Source organism: Ceratotherium simum, chromosome 14 (assembly GCF_057802395.1).
Source record: "Ceratotherium simum simum isolate JZ-2026a chromosome 14, ASM5780239v1, whole genome shotgun sequence".
Classification (NCBI taxonomy): Eukaryota; Metazoa; Chordata; class Mammalia; order Perissodactyla; family Rhinocerotidae; genus Ceratotherium; species Ceratotherium simum.
Window position 1 is genome coordinate 4,224,030 of NC_141913.1, and position 18,980 is coordinate 4,243,009.

The window sequence follows — 18,980 nt, forward strand, 5'->3', positions numbered from 1 at the left end:
TAGATAGCGTTGAAATTTTCAACTATGTTTAAAATTACAGTGGAACCACAAATCACTTAAAAATCAAGCACACAAACTATTCTCTGTTCTAAAAAACAAATTCTACACTTAAAATCTCAATAGTGAGCAGGACAGATATAAGTGTGAACATTATTATGAAATTGGTATAATATTTCCTGTCACTGAGATTTTGGGAGCATACTCTAAAAAGGGAGTTAGGAGCTTATTTAAATAGACCTGCGGGCATAGCAGTAAAGGTAGGAGCTGGCAGACATTGCTCCCCAGGCAAGTATTTGTATTTAAAAAAAGGTAAATGAAATTGCTATTTTATGTTTTATCAAATATAAATAATAGAAACCCTCTTTAACTATCATTGGTAGTTACTTACAGTGCCCCAGTGTAGAGAATTTGTAGTTAAAGCTCTAAAGAGCTTAGGTCATAGTTGAATTTATTAGTGTGTGTGTGTAGACTTAACATTCACTCAAGTAAAATGACAGCGCATCAGTAAGGCACTGGTGACTTTCTGGTGTAATGATTGCTGTGTGATTCCCTTTACCGTTTCTTACTTCAGGAACCCCATAGTTCTAACAGGTTGCTGTACTTTGATTTGGCTTTGGGGAGAATATGTATACTAAGGCTTTAAAATCTGATCCTTATCTAAATGTCTGATACTTTTTTGATTTTGTGATTTTAGTTAATTACTTCTGGCAGTCATGATCCTAGAGAAACAGAGTAAATTGGTTGTTCAGAGAAAAAATAAATCTTGGGTAGACTTGTTATTCAGATATACCCTCTTACTAGATGAAGCCTTTAATTATGCCTCTGACAATTTCATGCCATGGCTTTTAGCTTTAGCCTTTTAACTCACTTTATATGCGTTTACTTCCCTTACTCATGATAGTCGCAAGAACGTAGCTCCATTTTACCTTCTTTGTCCTTCCCAAGGCTTTCTTGCCAAAACCTGCTCTGCCTTATATTTCTATTTCCGGTCCCTAGCTCTCTCTTTTTCTAATTATCCCCAATAGGAATAACTTAGAATATTGGAATTGACATTCTGAAAGTTGTTAAAAAGGAATACAGAAGTAAATTCACTTCATAGATGGAGAGAGATTACTGCCGATAGGCTGAATAGTATAAAACAGTGGAGAATGTACAGGATATGGCGTAGTTTCTTGTCTGAATTGATGTCATGGCCTTGACCTTTCAGTTTATTCTGAGTTGCAGCGTGAAATACAGTGTTAATATAATGTTACTCTTCATCAATTTCCTACCAGTCACACTCAGAGTTTGCTTGTTTCATGGTTCTCAGAACAACCAGTCTCCTCTTTCTGGACCAGTCTGAAGCAACTCTCAAGGAACAAGCTGTTTTCCTGGAGCCAAACCTCACTAATGGAGCTCCTGAATGCAAGCATAGACTAAAGTCACAGCAGCCTTAGTGTTCCCATCAGGCTCTTCAGATTGTTACTACATGAATGACTCAGCTCCCCCCACCCCCCCAACTAAGTTAGGTTATGTATGCTTATACTTTAAATATACATAAATAAATTAGATTTCTTTGCATCTGCTGTGTATGTTGACTGGTTTGTAGGGCGCCTAAATAGTGTGTGGTATAAGTGTACTCCAAGTAACTTGTTTCACACTTATTTGGCTCACTTTTGAAACATGTTTAAGCTTCACTATATCTTTTGCGTTCTAAACTTATGTTTATGCTCCACAAATTGATTATGACATTTCTTCTTTTTGTTATAAAAACAGTATAACAACAGTAAGAAAAATTTTAATAAAAAAGAAAAATCTAATTCTGTCACCATAAGAAGGTATTCATTGACATGTTATTTAAAATCCTGAAGAGTGGGAAGCTACCCATCAAATGTCTTACTTAAAGAGTGAAATGTTTAAGTAATTTTGGTAAGGCACAGAATAGAATATTTAATGACATATTATGTCATTTAAAATGATAATAAAAGATGTACATGTAAACAAAGACAAAAATGTTACATGTACGCTGCTTTTATAAAATGTGCATATGAAAAAATATTAGAAGATAATATATAAATAATAGTTGTGCTGCGTTGATGAGATAACGGATAATTTCCCTCCCTTTCATAATTCTTAATTTTCTGGAATTTTGAGAATTTATTTAAAAATAAGCCAATTGTGAAGAGTTTGATGATTCCTCATTTTAATTTTTTTTCTTCATTTGTTGGCCTCATGTATCTTTTCTTAATTTCTTAGTCAACTTTCTGGTATGAGTGTGATATTTTTTCCCAATTGCGAACAAAAACCTAAAGATTCCTCAGTTACCATATTGTTGACTGTTGCCTTTGTCTTTACAGAGGAAGGCAGTGTGCTGTCCTCATTTTCAGAATTTAGGCTTGTTCTAGGTTGGAGTTGGAGCACAGTTGAAAAGTCATTTTGGAATGAATTCTAATTATTATTAAGGAAAAGAATAGGAAAGAATATTGGCGGAGAGCAAAATATATCTGAAACTGAATTTTTATTTATTTATTTTTTGGTGAGGAAGATCAGCCCTGAGCTAACATCCGATGCCAGTCCTCTTTTGGTGAGGAAGATTGGCCCTGGGCTAACATCCGTGCCCATCTTCCTCTACCTTATATGGGATGGCGCCACAGCATGGCTTGACAAGTGGTGCGTTGGTGCGCGCCCGGGATCTGAACCTGTGAACCCTGGCTGCCACAGCAGAGCGCACGCACTTAACCACTACGCCACCGGGCCGGCCCCTGAAACCGAATTTTAATAGTAGAGTTGGGATTGGTTGGGGACAGTGGGGGATAAGGTGAAGACCCAGAAAGCAAGCAAGCAAAAAACTCAGAGAAGGAAACTGAAGTAGGCTTCTTAGAAACCCTTCACAACTGGGAAACTTCTGAAGAAAAATGGCAAGGTCTGAATGTTGACAGGTCTAATATCTAGTGTTCATTAGAACCTCATTATAACTTTATTAGTTTTTATGTGGATTTAGCCATGGTGATCAAATCACACCCCCTTCGTAAGAAATACTAATTCTGCCCCTTGAACCAACAATTTATTTACACTTAGTATAAATTTGGGAGGCCAGATGGTGTGGTGTGTGTGTAATCTATAATTACATCTTATTAATGAGTACTGTGGAATGCCATGAAGTTGATTTTGGAAATGTTTTTGTTAGAAGTTTATATCAGAATAAAGCAGTTTTTATCTTTTTATCTAAAAAGTTAAATTTTTAGCCAATAAAACTTTAATTAGAAAGATGACATTGTTGCGCTAATACTGTTATGGTGTGTGTGATGGTGTAAATGATGTTAGATTGAGGGATTCTGAAGCAGTTTAGACCACAGGCTCAGGAATACTTAGGCATTGTCCTTGGTTTTGATTTCCTTGCCTTTGTCGCTAGTTTCAAATGGGTAAGTGTTGGTAAGAATTAAAATTTGGGGGCTTGTAGTTTTAAAAGTGTAAGTACTGCTGTGATTCCATATTGAATTTCATGAATTAAGGCAAAGAGTGTTACTAATAATTTTGAAAGAATCATTTATGTTTGAGTTTAAGATCATGAAATTAACTCCCTTCTCTCCTCTTATTTTTGCCATATGTTTGTGTTCATTATCTTTCAATGTTTATATCCTTCAATTATTTTTTCTCGTAGTAGAAGTTAGATTTTCTTTTAAATGTTTTTCTTAGGTAGTCTCCTAATTTTTTTGGAATTATTATGATAATATCCCCCTACCTCCCCAGAACCTCATTTGAATTGCAGAATCAGAGCACTGAAAATGACCTTCATATTTGGATTTTGGTTGGCATCAGTCATTCAGCATACGTACTTTCATTGAGTAACTACTGGGGGCCAAAGTGCTGGGTTTAGGGGTAAAAACAAAGAGAAATGCTTTCCTAGCCTTTGAAGTGCTGTAGGAAAGAACATCAAACATACATTATTATGATATATGATAAGGGCTGTGGTGGAGGTAAGTGCGAAGGGTTAGGGGAATAGAGGAGGGAGTGGGCTGCTTATATCTAACTGCTGACATTTATTGATTTAGTATTTGGTATTTAAAAAAATTCTTAATGAAATTGAAAATTGTCAAAACTTTTCATTTAAATAATTTTCTTGAAGAATGTGGAGTTTAAATTTTTATTTACTTAAAACCTGTAAGGAGATTTGGTAGTTAAAAAATTCCTGCTATCTTGTTAATACAGAATGACATGGAACCTAGCAAAGCTGTTCCAGTGAACGCATCTAAACAAGATGGACCCGTGCCAAAACCGCATAGTGTTTCCCTCAACGATACTGAGACGAGGAAGCTCATGGAAGAGTGCAAAAGGCTTCAGGGAGAAGTGATGAAGCTGTCAGAAGAAAATCGACACCTGAGAGTGAGCTTGAAAATAAGTTGATTTAAATGAAGGCATAGGATATGTGAATATTATTTGGCCATTTTGTGTGTGTGTGTGTGTGTGTGTGTAAGATCAGCCCTGAGCTAACATCTGTCGCCAGTCCTCCTGTTTTTGCTGAGGATGACTGGCCCTGGGCTCATATCTGTGTCCATCTTCCTCCACTTTATATGGGACGCTGCCACAGCACGGCTTGACAAGTGGTGTGTCTGTGTGCGTCCGGGATCCGAACCCGGGCCGCCGAAGCGGAGCACATGCACTTAACCACTACGCCACTGGGCTGGCCCTTATTAGGCCGTTTTATCTATCAAGTTTTAAAATTGATCCTTGGTTAATTCTTTCTCCTTTCCCCGAATTTGATTACGTCCTGGCCTTTGCTCCCCACTTCCAGCCTCTTTTCACAGTTTTACCATGGCTTCTCATTGCCTGCAAGTTCCTTTCCTAGTAGAGGTCCTGGTTATTTGTGATCTAGCCTGTAGCATTGCTGGCTTCCTCTTGTTGGTGCCATGCTTCACATTCTGTGTCGAAGTCATATGAATGGCCTGGAATGGTGCTGTCGCATTTAGTAGCCACTAGCCCTTTGGGGCCATTGAGCACTGGAATGTGGTTAGTTTGAATTAAGATGTGCTGTGAGTGTAAAATACACACCGATGTCATAGACTTTAGTACAAAAAAAGTAGAATATCTCTTTTTTTGTTTTGTTACATATTGAAATAATATTTTGGCTATATTGGATTGAATGAAATATAGTATTAAAATTTTGTGTCTTTTCACTTTTTTTTTTTTTTTTTTTTTTTTTTGGTGAGGAAGACTGGCCCTGGGCTGACATCTGTGCCCATCTTCCTCTACTTTATATGGCACACCGCCATAGCATGGCTTGACAAGCGCTGTGTCTGTGTGCGCCCGGGATCCAAACCTGCGACCCCCCTGGGCTGCTGAAGCGGAGTGCATGCACTTAACTGCTATGCCACTGGGCCGGGCCCTCTTTTCACCTTTTTATTGTGCTATTAGAAAATTTAGAATTACATACATGGCTCACATTTGAGCTCCCACTGTGTTTGTATTGGGCAGTGTTGGGCTAGAATATCCGGAAGAAGCCTCTCAGTTTTATCACTCCACTTTTGCTTTAGCTTAAGCTCTTCCCTCTGACTGGAAAGGCATGAAATCCTGTCCCTGCCCTCAGACAGCACGTACATACATGCACATTGGTCTCTTGGTACTCGGTTCTTGTCATCTTTTCAGTATAACTTTTTCTAGGACTCTCTCTCCCCAAAAGAAAAGAAAAATTGTTTTGGAACGCTGTCTCCTTTATTTCCACGATACCTCTTCATCTTAGTGCTTCTAGTTGTTGGAGATCTTTCTCCCTCTAGTGGGCAGTAGTTTCTTTGGGGCTAGGACTGTGTTCTTCTTTGTATTCATAGTGCATGCATATAGTAGTCATTCATATATTTGAATGGGTAAGTGGATGGACTGGTGAATGAGGACTAATTTGAATATGTGTGGAGTTTATTAATAGTTTGCCTTTGACAAGTAATTACTTATTTCAAGACCTGAATACCTTTAAATTGCTTTTTTAGGCTTTGTTTGAAGCTTTTCATATCAGAGTAGACGATATAAAAATGTATAATAAGCTAAATTATGGGACTTAATCTACGTTTGATTTTTTCTATCTGTTAAGTAAATATAGGAACTACACTCTGAATCAAAAGTACTATATCTTGAATTGATCTGTGTCTGGCTTTCTCTTCATATTCTATAGTACCCCCTTAGGGGACCCCTGCACCAGCACCTGTCTGGATAGTGGAAAGATTATGTCCAGTTCACACCAACACCCTGTGGATTTTTAAGGATGCTGTTCTTTGTTACTTGTACTTTATCTACCATGACTTCCACAGTTCTGTTCTTTGATGAAAGATACACTCCTTAGCATGCTCAGATTTGTTCATCTCTTGGCAGGGAGGGCAGAAGTGGAAACAGTAGGGATGGCATAGGTAGGGCTGGAAAATAGGAAGAATGAACAGGGAGATGGTGAGTGCGACTTGTTTCCTGGTCTCTGTTCTTGATAGGCTGTTCTGTAGGAGATCTTTTTTGAAAAAGCATTCTGTGTTTAAAAGATAAGACAAAACAAAAGAACCTTGAAGACTACTGGCTTATAGAATCAATTTCAGGCCCTTAACATTTCATACATAAGGCCCATCATAATTCCCATCTCAAGCATGTCTGATCACTACCCTTTTTTATTCCTCTAGACCTGTGGTTCTTAATCCATACTGTGCATTTGAATCTCCTAGTCAGCGTCTTAAAAATACACATGTCTAGGCCCTGCCCAGACCTAGTGAAGCAGAATCACTAGGAGTATTTTTTTAAAGTTCTTGCTAAGATTGAGAAGCATTGCTGTCTCCACATAGGACTTAATTAGCACAAGACCAAAAAAGCCCACAAACCCTCAGAAGATCTAGTAATGCAAGTAAAACAGTATGACATCAGGGGGGCTCTTTGAGTTGTATTAGTAAGCAACTAGAGGAATCAGTGTGAGAAAATAAAAATTAGCTTGCACTGAGGAAGTAAAAATCTACCCTGCCATTCATCTGGTGGGATGATGGACACAGATAAACCAGCTGCCTAGGAAACAGGTATCAGTTTTTTTTCCCAAGGTTGCACTGCGGCTGGTAAACTATCATAACAAGCTCCTACTTTGAGGGACAACTGCTTTCTTACTGAGAAACCTTGTCCCCTAAAATCATAGACTGTCAGAAACTTTGCTGTGTGAAACCATATGAGTAAGAATGAAGCAGCCTGCTCTTGTTGGGAGTATCTAAGTCACTTTGGCATGGGAAAGCAGCCTCCGTTTCCAGTCCAGCTGCAGTGCTTCAGATGGGGGTTTCTGTACAACATTCCACAGCTGTTGTAATGTGTAGTTTCCGAAGAAACAAGATTCTGTGTCTACTTAGCAGTCCCAACCTGGTGCTGACCCTTTTACACACAGCCCTCCTGCTTTACGTTGAGCATATCACTAGGACAGGTGTATCCCATGAAAAAACACGGTGGGCCTCCTTGGAAGTAAGTACATGCACAGAACTTGTCTTTAATTACATTAATTTTAGTGGGTTTTTCCTACTATGTAAATATAGCCATATCTATTTTTCAGTTTTTTTGGAGTATATTTTTCAGCTCCGGTTTTTAAAGTCAGCATTATTGAAGTATAATTTATATTTCATAAAGACACTCATTGTGAGTGTACAGTTCAGTGATTTTAGTCAATTTATAGAATTGTGCAGCCATCACTAAGATCCAGTTTTAGCATGTTTCCATCACCCTAGAAAGTTCTCTTATGCTGGTTAGCAGTTAATCCCTCTTCCTGTCCCCAGCCATATGCGTACTGATCTGCTTTCTGTCTGTAGATTTTTAGCTCAGTAGTCTTACTATATATACATATCTCTTTTTAAAACCTCTTTTTGTGTGTATGTTTTTTCTAGGATGAAGGCTTAAGGCTCAGAAAGGTAGCACATTCGGATAAACCTGGATCCACCTCAGCTGCATCCTTCAGAGATAACGTCACCAGTCCTCTTCCTTCACTTCTTGTTGTAATTGCAGCCATTTTCATTGGATTCTTTCTAGGGAAATTCATCTTGTAGAGTGAAGCATGCAGAGTGCTATTTCTTTTTTGTTTTCTCTTGACCAGAAAAAGATCTGTTTACCTACCATTTCATTGGTAGTATGGCCCACGGTGACCATTTTTTTTGTGTGTACAGCGTCATATAGGCTTTGCCTTTAATGATCTCTTATGGTTAGAAAACACAATAAAAAGAAACTGTTCGGCTGCTGGACAAATTGTATATTACCAGATCATCACTAGCAGATGTTAGTTGCACATTCAGTCCTTTATGAAATTCATAAATAAAGATTTGTTCTTTCTTTGTGGTTTTAATAAGAGTTCGAGAGTTGTTCAGAGTCTTGTAAATGTTATTTTAATAATCCCTTTAAATTTTATCTGTTGCTGTTACCTCTTGAAATATGATTTATTTAGATTGCTAATCCCACTCATTCAGGAAATGCCAAGAGGTGTTCTGTGGGGAAATGGTGCCTCTTACAGTGTAAATTTTCTCCTTTACCTTTGCTAATATCATGGCAGAATTTTTCTTATCCCTTGTGAGGCAGTTGTTGACTGAGTTTTTCATCCTTACAATCCTGTCCCATGGTATTTAACATAAAAAAAATAAAACTGTTAACAGATTCTTGCTCGATAGCTTGTTTGTGTCTGTTGTGTCATTAGACGGGTATACCAGGGAGTCCACGGTGTGGTGATTTGAAATTTATAATGCCTCATTTTATCTCACATTGAAACCCTTTTTGGATATTATAATATTTGTAGTTAAAATTCATCATTCTATTAAGGAAAGGAATTGATAAAATTTTAAGCTACTGTTGGGATTTTAGAAGATCATAATCAGTGTGTCTTCAAGATAATATAAAATGAGCAAATACCATGAGAATAAAAGTGCTGTAACTTTAGTCAGTTTATATGTATACCTTGTGACTCTACTGCATTTAATTTACCCCATTAGAAGCTTCTTTTAGTATCTTCTCAAAGAAGACTAATTCTCCTTGGTTCTAGTCAAGTGATTTTTAACCAGCTTAATAATTTATAACATTTCATAATAATAGTTAAAAGTAGAAGGTGTTTTTTCCTGCCCAATATGACATTCAGAGTAAATTTCCATTATGGAAATTCGGTATTACTGAGCAAGCCTTGGGAATTTTCTTTGTGAAAAATGACTTAATCCTTTGTAAATCTATCTGTTAACTGTGTGAAACAGATTTTCAGTATAAATATGCATAATTGGGTCTGATTCTTTCCTGTACTTAGTCTTATATCTTCATTTATTTCACTCGTACTAGCATAGAAAATTTTGGAACCAGAGAAAATTTATTGTTTTTCTGCTGAGTACAATCTAATACAAGTGAGTTTTGATTCCTGAAAATAGGTGTTGGTTTTGTCAAAGACGACGCACTTCTATATGAAAGGGAATTGAACTTTGGGGCTCGATGTGGTGCAGTTGAAGTATGTTAGGCCCAGGTGAGTGTACACATTTTCTAAATGAGTGAAACGTTCTGAAGTCCTTTGGTTGCCTTTTCATTTCAAGTGTGTTTTAGAGTTTGTCAGATCACATGTATTATATCATTGTGCTCTAGGGTATCTTTTATAAAACCTCTTGCTTGTGTGCAAAAGTTACTAAAAACAAGCACAAGTAATGCCTGTCTGTTACTAGCATGCTACTGCAAGTAATGTTTCCATTGTATGCTTTACAGCCATTGTAAAATTTTCCTCCCTTTCTGATAACTGGAAAAGCATGCTAAAAAATTTGTCTTGCATTTTTGTCCCATAAATGCAGAATCAGTAATTCCTTGGCTTAAAGCTCTGTGTAATAATCAACATTATTGGCCATGAGTATCAAGCTTGATATTTCATAGCTATCATTTTTTAAAAAATTACAGTTCTCAAAAAAATTTAGCAAAATCCCGTTTTATGGGAATGCTCTTTAGAATTTATTTCAACTCCTTTGTTTTATAGTTGAGGAATCTGAGGCCTTTACAAGAGTTAAGAGAACTTTCCCTGTGTTTCACAGGTAGAGGCAGAGCTGGAACTAGAAATCCGCTCTCCTGACTCGAGCTCTGTCTTTTCTGGTAACTTTGTAGGAAACATATTTGTCTTAATTTGACATGACTGAATAATGCACATAAGATGCTATTTAGTAAGTGTTACGTGAAATCTATCATAAGATTGTATTACAGGCTACCGTTGAATAGTCTCATGTATATGTTTGGTTTTGTGTTTAGGCTAGAAATCTCCCCTCCCCCCCACATTGTTAATAAATATTATAAAATGCAATGTATTTTTAGATAGGCATTTAAAAAAATGCATTACGAGATGGTTGGTTTTGAGATAGATTGTAGTCTGGGTAGCATATGCAAAATCAAGTATACATGAGCTTAACTGCTTTATGTGTCGAGAGATGCTCTGATTGTATGGGGAGGGGACTTTTAATTTCTATTCTTTTTAAGTGCTCTGTGAAATGTGATTAGATTATTTTACTACCAATGGTTACTTTTAAAAGAGTCCAACTGTATTAATTGAGAATATATAGATTAAATTGTTTGTCTTCATTCCTTATATGTTTAGAAATTTTTGCTTTGTCTGCCTGCTTACTTGTGTATGTAAGCATGAAGGAGATACACTTGCTAATACTGAAATCCCAGTCAAGTAACTAAGGCCTCACGTTCATTGGTATGTGACTGGTATGTGACGTTAAATGCACGACCTTCCTTCATTCTTTCTACAGCTAATGGTCGTTAACTTTGCCCAGTCTTATATTTACAAGAAACAAATTTAAGAATTGTGTTCTGAGTTTGTGGTATGTTATCTTAAAAAAAAAATGACACTTGGAAATAACTTGGAAATAAATGTGTATCAAATTCAAAAATTCTGGTCCAAGAAAAATAATATCCTTAATTTCTCCTTCAAGTATCTTAGCTCAGAAGTTTTTCTAAAATTGGTATTATCTGGGAATTGGATTGTAATCATTCAAAATATACCACTTGAAAACAAGTTTTATCAATAAGATAAAAAAGACAGTTCTTTTAGGGTATATCCCCAAATTGTGATCTTCTGCCACTTTAAAAACATTCAAGTAATAGTTTTCCTAGAGCTTTGCACATTCCTACTCTGTGATTTTGGTGTGTGCATAGATTTTAAAAACTTGACCTTTATGAGAGTTGGGGAAACATCAATGTTTACGGTTACGGAAAAACGACTAAATAAGAAGGTAAATGATCATTATTTTCTAGCTTTCAAAGGAAATTAAACTGTTGCGTGAATAAATAAACTGTTTAAAAATGTGAAGTGTCAATTTCCTTTCCAAAAAACAAAAAAAGGAATTTGGTTTCAATAGATTATGATGGTTTATCAAGTATTAACAGGCAGTCATTGGTTGAGACTTGGGTTTTGATGACAGATAGTCTTTTGCTTAGTGACCTAGAGGTAAAGTACTTTTTACTAGGAAATAGGAACAGCTGGTTTTTCAGTTCCACATTTGATAGCTCACTGTTGTTAGAAACCATTCTTCTGGAGTGTTCTATGCAGGAACAGTGGCCCAGCCTGATGGGGATTGGTGCAAGGAAATTTGAACATCCATCCTTAGAAAATTTTATCTTCCTGCATTTCTGGTTGTAGAAATAATAATGTGTGCATTTTAGGGAATTTGGAAAATAAATGCTAAACCCTGCCATCCAGCAGCATCAACTTCTATGAACATTTGATTTATTTCCCTATAATATTAATACCCTTTAAGCATAATCATCAATTACATACAATGTTGTATCCTATTTTTTTCAATTAATCATTTCTCTGTAGTTTATTGAAAACTATAAGGGACTGCAAAATACTTTGCTTTATACGATCACTTTCTTGACTGTAAAGTTATGAACATTTTAGGTCCGATGTAAAGCTTGATTGGCCAGGTAATTCCCTTTCAAGTTAGGCATAGCCCCTATTACCACATTTCTTTTGTTTTAAAACTCAGTTTCTTGTTTTCCAGTCGTTCCTATATATCACCCACCTTCAAAGAAGGTGCAGGGAACTATTAAGATAACTATTCATTTTGTTTGTTTTTCGTAAGTGGTATTCAACTACAGCAGTACGTTAACTCGTGATGAGCTTAAAAAAATAAAGATACCAATACGCCGTACCCCCACAGATAGTGAATTAATTGGTCTGGAGTGGAGATCTGGCATGGTCGTTTGTTTTTAAGCTCCAGTCATCGTTTGTTTTTAAGTTCCAGTCATTTTAATCTGCAGCCAGACAACTGCTTCATAGGCTTTTAAATGCCAAAGCCAGATACAAAGTAGGTTTAAGTAGGACTGAAGTCCTACAGTATAGGGAAACTGCATTTTCAGAATTCTTTATATATTAATCTTAAAAACATAAGTTGCAGGAGTCACCAGGAACTGTTGCTTAATGCAAGAGTTATCTCTGTAAAGTTAGGATTGTTAGAACACCAGTAAAGGCTTTTGTAATAAATGTGAGCTGTCTGTGCAAAAAGAAATGCTTTGAGAAATTTTATGGGGCTTAGTTTTAATTGCCACTTTATTGACACCCAAAGTGATTGTTTTTACCCATCTAAGAAATTTATTTGTCCCATCATATATTTCTCACAGTGTGAGATGGTCTTCAAGATACTTATCACAATGTTCCTGGTATTAGTTTTATGTCAGCTCATTTAATCCTCACCCAGATCCATTGAAATAGGTCTTGTTCTTTTCTCCGTTTTCTGGGAGGGGTGGACAGGTGTAGAGGTGTTAGACATGCTCAGGTTTGCAGAGCTATCCGGAACAGGGCAGGGGTTGGGTCCCCAAGTTCTGGTCCTGAGCCCTGCACACCGCTGTGATGTGTGTGAGTGAGGAATGACTCACACCCTGTCCAAGGCAGATAGTGTCTCCACAGAAGATTAGTGTGGTAATTTTGTGATGCTTGTGATTCCACTTGAAAGGCAGTACTTACTGATACTAATCTCTGAAAACTTTTGGTCTTAAATTTTCAGACTTTTTTTTTTTTTTTTTTTTTTGCTTGAGGAAGATTCGCCCTGGGCTAACATCTGTGCCAATCTGCCTGTACTTTGTATGTGAGTCGCCACCACAGCTTGGCTGCTGACGAGTGGTGTAGGTCGGTGCCCAGGCACCAAACCTGGGCCACTAAAGCATAGCACACTGAACTTAACCACTAGGCCATGGGGCTGGCCCCTCAGAATTTTTTTTCTCGTCTTTATCTCCCAAAGAAGAGAAGAAATAAACTACTGCCTATTAGCGATCTCAGATCCTAAACAAAACCAACATGAATGTTCTAAACAATTTATCACTGTATTAAAGAAGGAGGTTACAGAATTTATAGAAATAGCTTATGTAACTTTCAGGACTGGAGAACTGTGTGTGACCTCACTCTTTTCTGTATGGTCCTTTAAGATTTAATGATTATTTAAACCAAGTGTCTGAATTTTGATAATTCGTGGTCTAAATTCTTGATTCTGTTTATGGTTCTACAAAGAACAAAGGATGTCAAGTAATACAGATACTTAAGAACCTTGAGGAAAAAAAAAGGTTTTTTTGGGGCGGGGAGAGAAGTTATTGATTCCTAGTTCTAAAAAAATGTGGAGAGTTGAAATTATAAGTAATTGAAATCTATTTTACGTTCCTGAGCAATAAGAATTTCTCAGTACATTCCTTGTTTAAAGAAGTAGAGATTTGTTAGGAGTTATGTAAAGAGTTTTAATATAGTCTTGGGGGCAAACTTGCTTTTTCTTTGCGTGCTATTTTAATCCAAAGTGTGTATCCTTAAATGTAGAATATATACATAAATATGTGAGAGTGTGTATCAAATTACTCTGAATTAAATTTAGGGAAATATTTCACTTGAAAAATCTAACTTAGAGGTAAACTTTAGAGAATCAAAGGAAAGTTTTGTTACAGAGTATTTCTTTGGATGCTTTTGTGTACTTTGCCTCAAGCAAGTTTTATGAAATTATTGAAATAAAATTCAGATTTTCTCTTAAAAGTTAATGATCATATTTAATTTACCAAATAAGCGAATTTTCATCTCCCTGATGGAAAAATGCTCTTGCAATATGAGACCCCCTCATGGAATTTGTCAACCAGGGAATTTCCTTATATGTTATAAGAAATCATGGTTTCTTAGCAAGATTTTACATACTGCAGTGAGTTAATGCCTTAATAAGAATCTTAGTTTTTAATTGGGTAAAGTGGTTTCTTTGTAAGATGAGTGGTGGGTGGAGTGGGAATTTCAGGGAGATGAGTATTTTGGAGTATATACACTGAAAATTTCTCAACGTGAACTTTAAGGTGCTAAAAATGTGTGTTCATCCTTAGAATATTTGCGTAGCCATGTAATATGAGGGGTCAGCTACTGTTAGTATTTAACAAGTCTTGTAACATCTGTGCATTTGGTTGAGGTAGTAAGTGGTATAAGTAAATATTCCCAATAAATTGTGTTTAAACTATGCAAATATGTAAACAATTGTTTCCATCCAATGCTTGGATCTCTTAACTTCAAAAAAGCACACCACAGATGCCAATAGAAAATGAGGTTTTACCTTTGCGTCCTGTGTCCCCGCCCTCTGCATGGGGGGTGAGATGGGCTGTTGTGGCTGGAGAATGCTGTTTCCTTTCCCCTTTGTTTTGACTTCATTTTTTTCATGATGAAGTTTTCCCCAGATTTTATTTTTCCGTATTTGCTTTTGATCTTTTGGTTTCTTTGAAGGAGCAAATCATGGAAGGTGATAACTGAACTTTACACCCTTCAGTTTATACCCTTCCCTGATCACATTTCCCAGTGTCCAACCACTAACCTGATGTTGATATGTATTGCTCTTGTCCGTGCATCAAGACTTTACTACACATGTATATAATAATCAGTAGGTAGTGTGTTTTGCATGTTTTAAAATGTGACATAAATGTGCTTTACTCAGAATATTATTTCTCTAGCTCTACCCTTACCTAAAGTTGTAACTTGGAAGCCCCCATGCTTTGAAGTGTAGCTCTTGTATATATGTGTACTCGTATTCCAGGAACTAGTACACCATTTTCTCCTCTGCTCTACCAGCTTGGACCCCTTGTAGTGATGTGTTCTGTTGCTGCCAACGCTAGGGTTGAAATGACACCAGTACCTACTGCAGGCCGTGCCACTGCTGCTGAAGCCGAATCTTGTAGTGGTTTTAGGACTGAGATATGCAGGCTGGCCGGAGGACAATTGGTCAGATGAATATTGCCCTAAAAGCCACCTGCTATATGTGACTGTGAATGTGTCTGTGTACCTATGCACACGTAATTTTAGACCTAAGTAAAACAAGGCTAAGGGAAGAGAGGAGGTGTGCAAGTACACGTGTGAGATCTTCATGTCACGGTGCATTGTTGCTGTTTGTGTGTTTATGCATGTGCTGCAGACTGAGTGTATGTATGCGTGTGTATTGGTATGGAGGTGGTTTTTCTTGCATATTTTGAAAATGGAGAAATGTCACAAAAGTCTGGAATTCCTACTTTTGAAAAATTCAAGATTTGGAGCACAGGACTTGCATTCCCACATGCAAGTATTTGCTGGAACTGAGTGACAGTTTTACCTACAGTTCCCATCACTTCTTGTTTTTTAGTCTGTTTTGCTTATTAGTTACCTGCACAATCCCTGTATTCATCTGGATTTGTGGCCCCTGGTTTAGATAGTCATCACATATTACTAATACTGAGTACTTCCCCTGTGCTGGACATGGGTGGGAGTGGGGGTGGGGTGGAAGGTGGGATAAGATTATACCAGGTTGGAATTTAGTTCTGGAGAATGGGATCTACGGGTATCTTCTTGTCAAGAGGCAGAAATTACTTAAAGATACTCGTACCTAGTCAACAGATGATTGCGCCCAGAATGTCCAAAACATGGTGAATGGAAACACAGGCATAAAGGTTGAGGAGCAATAAAAGCCACTTTTATGGAGTAAAATTGTATGTCAGGTACTTGATACACACTACCTCCTTTTCAGAACAACCTTGCAAACTTTTTAACAGGAGAAGAACTTGGAGAAATGAACTTGTCCAGACTTACTGTGGTAGAGCCAAGCCTTGGTCCCAGGCTTGGGCCCTTCACCGGGCCGTGCTGCCTTTGGAAGAAAAGTAATGATACTGTGAAGTTGACTTAATGGTTCAGTTCAATGAAAACAAGAGCTCACTTTGGTTTCAGTCGCTCTACCGGGAGTATAAAAGACAAAAGTGTTTCTGCTTTTGAAAATCTTGGCATTAATAATATACCTAAAGCTTATTACACACTGCACTAGTGGCTGGAAGTTGGGGTATGGCTGCAATATGGTTTCAGAATTCAAGGTATTTAGAAATTCAGGCTTTTATAGCTGGCCTTTCCACTGGTTAACCTAGATTAGTAGCTATATAAGTGGTATTTAGCATTATAGTTTCAAATATTAAGCATGAGTAGCTTGGGAAGGAAGCATATCAAAGTGGTTATGAGCCTGGGATCTGGAATGACACTGTGCAGGTTATAATTTTGGCTTGGTCACTTTACTAGGTACGATGTTGGGCATTTCATTTCTCTGTGCCCTAGCTTTCTCTTCTGTAAGACAGGATACTACCATGCCGACTTCACTGGGTGTGAACGGGACTGAAGAGGTACAGCTCCTGGAGTAGAGCTTGGCACACAGCAGATGCTCAGCAAATGTTAGCAATTACTGTTTACCTACAACCAGTGGGAAATTGGGCAGTTGTCTGATTATTTGGGTTAAAAATTAAAACGAAGTGTCCAGACTGGGTATTTGGCTTGAAATTTATTTTTGGAGTTACCAGTTCTGCAGCTGAAGGCATTACCTGGCCATATGCAGCAACCTTAGAGCACCTGTAGAGGCCATAGGAGAAGCAGCGGGTTTTGGAGCATAGACACATTTGGATTCGGATCTCAGCTCTGCCTTGGACTAGATATGTGCCCTTGAACAAGTGATGGAACCTCTCCAAGGCACAGCTTCTGTGTCAGTGACGCCATCTGATTTCCACACTCCTCTTTTGTAACCTTGTGGGTTGTGGTGAGGACTGTATTTTAAAGAAGGTAACATAGTTTCTGATACATAATAAACACATTAAAATGGCATTTTAACTCTGTCATTTAATCATATATCAAAAAGATAGGGCAAGAATTTAAAAGTTTTTTTTTTTTTCTGAGGAAGATCGGCCACGAGCTAACATCCGTTGCCAATCCTCCCCTTTTTTGCTGCGGAAGATAGGCCCTGGGCTAACATCCGTGCCCATCTTCCTCTACTTTATATGGGATGCCGCCACAGCATGGCTTGATAAGTGGTGCACAGGTCGGCACCCGGGATCCGAACCTGTGAACCCTGGGCCGCCGAAGCGGAGCTTGTGAACTTAACCGCTATGCCACCAGGCTGGCCACAAGAATTTAAAAAAGTTTTAATAGTTGCTTAATGATAATGGATGATCTTGAGTTAGAAATTTAAAAAACTTTACAATGTAAAGGAGGAGGCTATTCTTGCAGGTTAGCAGCCTGTGAGTGTTAAGTGTGATGCACTTTTGTTTTTTGATTTCTTTTTTCTGAATATGAAGGTAACACTAATTGATTATAGAGGCTTGGAAATTATAGAAAAGTATATAGTAGAAAAAAATTCCAAAATCCCACTCCCCAGAGACAACTTACAGCTTTTTTAATGCCTAGGTATCATATATAATATAAATATATATATATTATAAATATACTTAGTGTAAATATATATTAATAGTATCAAAATCAACATGTATGTTTTTGTAGACCAATTAACAAAATTATTAAAATAATTCACTTTTTATCTGGAAACAACTTTTGAAATTGTAAGAAAAGTACAAAAAACACCCATGCCCATGCCCCCTTTAGGCAGATTCAGTTGTTAACATTTCGCCCCATTTGCCTTATCATTTGCACTCTGTGTCTCCACACGTAGATGCATACGTATTTTATATGCATGCATACATATATGCACACGCACGTGTTCCTAATGCATAGCACATGTACACATTCACACACATGTATATATACCTATGCACATATATACCCACGTTTTATTTTCTCTTTAAACCATTCAAGACTAAGTTGCATATGGTATATAGCATGTATATATTATCCCTAACCACTTCAGTGTGTATTTCCTAAGAATAAGGCTCTTACGTAGTCACAGCACAGTCATCAACTTCAGTAAATTGGACATAGATATAATATGTTTTTTCCAAATCCATTGTCCACATCCACACTGACTAATGTCACTTCTAGCCTTTCCTCCAGTACAAGATCCAGGGTGGGTCACATTTCCATTGGTTGTCATGTCTCTTTAGTCTCCTTTAATCTGAAATAGTTCCTCAGCCTTTCTTTCTTTTACTAGATTGATGTTGTTGAAGAATCCAGTCGTCTCTTGCCTCCACCTTTCAAAATAGAATATTTCTCACTGGGCTTTCTTTGCCGTTTCCTCATTATTAGATTCAAATAATGGATTCTTAGCTGGATTACTACGGAAGTGGTATTATGTCCTCAGGATATCATGTCCAGAGGGACATGACGTTCTGCCTGCTTCGTGAATAAAGACACAACTGAGTTCTGGGGGAGATGGGGCCTCCCACACTTGGTGTTTAAGGCTCTGGATTCAGACTGCCTGGGTGTGAATGCTGGCTTTACCATGAACCTTGGGCAAGCTTTCAACGTTGTTGTGTCTCGGTTTCGCATTTGTAAAAAGAGGATTTAAAAAAAATGTGCACTGATACCCACCTCATAAGGTTGTTCTTGGAATTAAATGAGTTAATACATGCAGAGAGCTGAGAACAGTGGCTGTCATAATTCACACCTTAGGGGTACTAGCCATCATTATCGATACTGATTCTCCTAATGATAGAATTATCATCACTATTTTGAAAAGTAAGAAAATAAAGTCTCAGAAGGGCTGAAATGCTTTGTGCATTGTTTCAGCTCACGCGGGTGGGATTTTAAGGCTCATGAAGCTAACTCTGAG

At 37.4% G+C, this 18,980-nt stretch overlaps 1 protein-coding gene across 2 annotated transcripts in view; it reads left to right on the forward strand.

Annotated features, from left to right (window-relative positions):
* The window catches only part of VAPA (VAMP associated protein A), a 38,443-nt gene extending 29,819 nt beyond the window's left edge, over nt 1–8,624 (forward strand). For both annotated transcript variants that reach the window (XM_004421077.3, XM_004421078.3), the window contains 2 exons: nt 4,189–4,362; nt 7,857–8,624. In XM_004421077.3, the coding sequence (XP_004421134.1) occupies nt 4,189–4,362; nt 7,857–8,015 (333 nt within the window). In that variant the 3' untranslated portion in view covers nt 8,016–8,624. The remainder of the gene's footprint in view (nt 1–4,188; nt 4,363–7,856) is intronic.
* The last annotated feature ends 10,356 nt before the right edge of the window (nt 8,625–18,980 follow it).